At 49.3% G+C, this 2089-nt stretch overlaps 1 protein-coding gene across 1 annotated transcript; it reads left to right on the forward strand.

Moving 5' to 3' along the window:
* The first annotated feature begins 556 nt into the window (after positions 1 to 556).
* On the forward strand, positions 557 to 1429 carry LOC149520838 (uncharacterized). Its single transcript, XM_089775082.1, has one exon. The coding sequence runs from the start codon at positions 557 to 559 to the stop codon at positions 1427 to 1429; it is 873 nt and encodes a 290-aa protein (XP_089631208.1).
* The last annotated feature ends 660 nt before the right edge of the window (positions 1430 to 2089 follow it).

Consider the following 2089-nt stretch of genomic DNA (forward strand, 5'->3'; position numbering starts at 1 on the left):
GCGGGGGGTCGAGGTCATCTTGCCTGTGCAAGGAAGCACAGAGGCTATGGCACTATTGTGTCAAACACAGTATCCATCTCGAAGCCCAGTGCCTCCCAGGGCTGCAGAACATGTTGGCAGGCGCCCTCAGCAGGACCTTTATGGTCCATGAGTGGTCAGTCAGGGAAGACATGATAAGATCAATCTTCTGCAGGTGGGGGACTCCCTGTCTAGACCTGTTCACCACCCCAGAAAACAAGAAATGCCTAGCCTTTTGTTCGTTCCAGAATCACTATCAGGGTTCCACAGGAGACGCGTTTGTTCTCCACTGGGGGGAGGCACCTCTCTTGTACACTTTTCCCCTGATTCCCCTGGTACATCGGGTCTTAGTGAAGGCTCAGAGGGATGGGGCCCGTCTGATCATGTTGGCACTGGCGTGGCCACACCAGCATTGGTTCTCCACCCTGCTCAACCTGTCGGTGGAAACTCAGATAGCCCTTCCCCTGTACTTGGACCTTCTGATGCAGCATCGGGGGTGCCTCAGGCACCCAGATCTGTGCTCCCTCCATCTAACAGCATGGAAGCTGGATGGCTCGATTTGTTAGAGCTTCAGTGCTCAACCCAGGTACAGGAGGTCCTATTGGGCAGCAGAAAGCCCTCTACAAGAGTGGCATATTTAGCCAAATGGGAAAGGTTTTCTAATTGGTGTGAGGAGCGGGATGTGTCCCCAGGACAGGCGCCCATCCCAGTGGTGTTGGAGTACTTGCTACACTTACGATCTCAGGAGCTGGTGCCCTTCTCAGTCAAGGTGCACTTGGCGGCACTGTCCACTTGCCACCCAGATTGCTCCCAGCACTCCCTATTTGGCCACCCCATGGTGACCCAATTCAGGAAGGGGTTGAACAGGTTGTATCCATATTGTCGTCCACCTGTACCTGCTTGGGACTTGAATCTGGTGCTCAATAAACTTTTGGGTCCGCCCTTTGAACTGATGGCTCAGTGTTCTTTGCTACATCTGTCTATGAAGGTAGCTTTCCCAGTGGTGGTCACGTCAGCAAAACGAGTGTCTGAGCTAAGGGCCCTTTCCTCAGACCCACCATACATGGTCTTCCACAAAGACAAAGTGCAGTTTAGGCTGCACCCAGCTTTTCTGCCAAAAGTGGTCTCCCACTTCCATCTGTCACAAGAGGTCTTCCTCCCAGTCTTCTACCCTAAGCCCCCCACTAGTGATAGGCAGAGGTTATTGCATACACTGGACGTAAGGAGGGCTTTAGCCTTCTACATAGACCATACCAGGCCCTTTAGAAAATCCACACAACTGTTCTTGGCTATAGGAGAACGGATGAGAAGAGATCCAGTTTCTGCTCAGTTCATCTCATCCTGGATAGTGCGATGCATACGCCCCTGCTATGACCTAGCTGGTGTGAAAGTAGAAAGAATTATACTGTAAGAAAAAGATGAATTGTGCTGTAATAACTGAATAAGTTGAAGGAATTCTGTTTGTCTTTTTAAGAGAAAGAAGAAAAGTATGTTAATGTTGATTGTAGGTATGCAGATCAAGGTGCTAGCCAATTTGGGCCTGAGTTTAACAGGAAAAGGAACATTAAGTGTTAGACAGGAAACAATTCCAGATAATCAGGGAGATATAGCCAGGAGATTGCTGTGTGCTTGATATTGAAATGAAGATACTTAACCACACTAATAATGTGAAGTTTTGCCACACCCTTTGATCTTGTTAACTTGGCCTTTTGACTGTATAAAATCAAGGGGTTTGAACCTTGTATGGTACTCACATTTTCTGAATGCATTTTAGCAAAGCTTTGCTGAAATAAACAGAGCAGTCTGCCAAATCTGTGAGTCCTGTCTGACTTTGACAATTTGGAGGTTCCACTGAGATGGCAACCGTCTTCGCTGAAGTTGTGTGATCCCTGACCGTCTTGCAGGACTACCGTGGCAGCCGGCACCTGGGCATTTGACCCGAGCGGTCCTCCGCCAGAACGGAAAGGTGCACAGCCACAGCGAAGTCTACGCCATCGAACCTGTTGGTTCCTGCTCTGTTCTGGTAGGGATCCCGGGATCTAACATCAGGACTCTGGTCAGGTAATTATTT

The sequence above is a fragment of the Pelodiscus sinensis genome, chromosome W, assembly GCF_052426305.1.
Source record: "Pelodiscus sinensis isolate ZL-2025 chromosome W, ASM5242630v1, whole genome shotgun sequence".
Taxonomy (NCBI): domain Eukaryota; kingdom Metazoa; phylum Chordata; order Testudines; family Trionychidae; genus Pelodiscus; species Pelodiscus sinensis.

What these genes read in the sequence shown, in the direction of transcription:
- LOC149520838 (XM_089775082.1), top strand. Translation starts at nt 557, where the DNA reads ATGGAAGCTGGATGGCTCGATTTGTTAGAGCTTCAGTGCTCAACCCAG.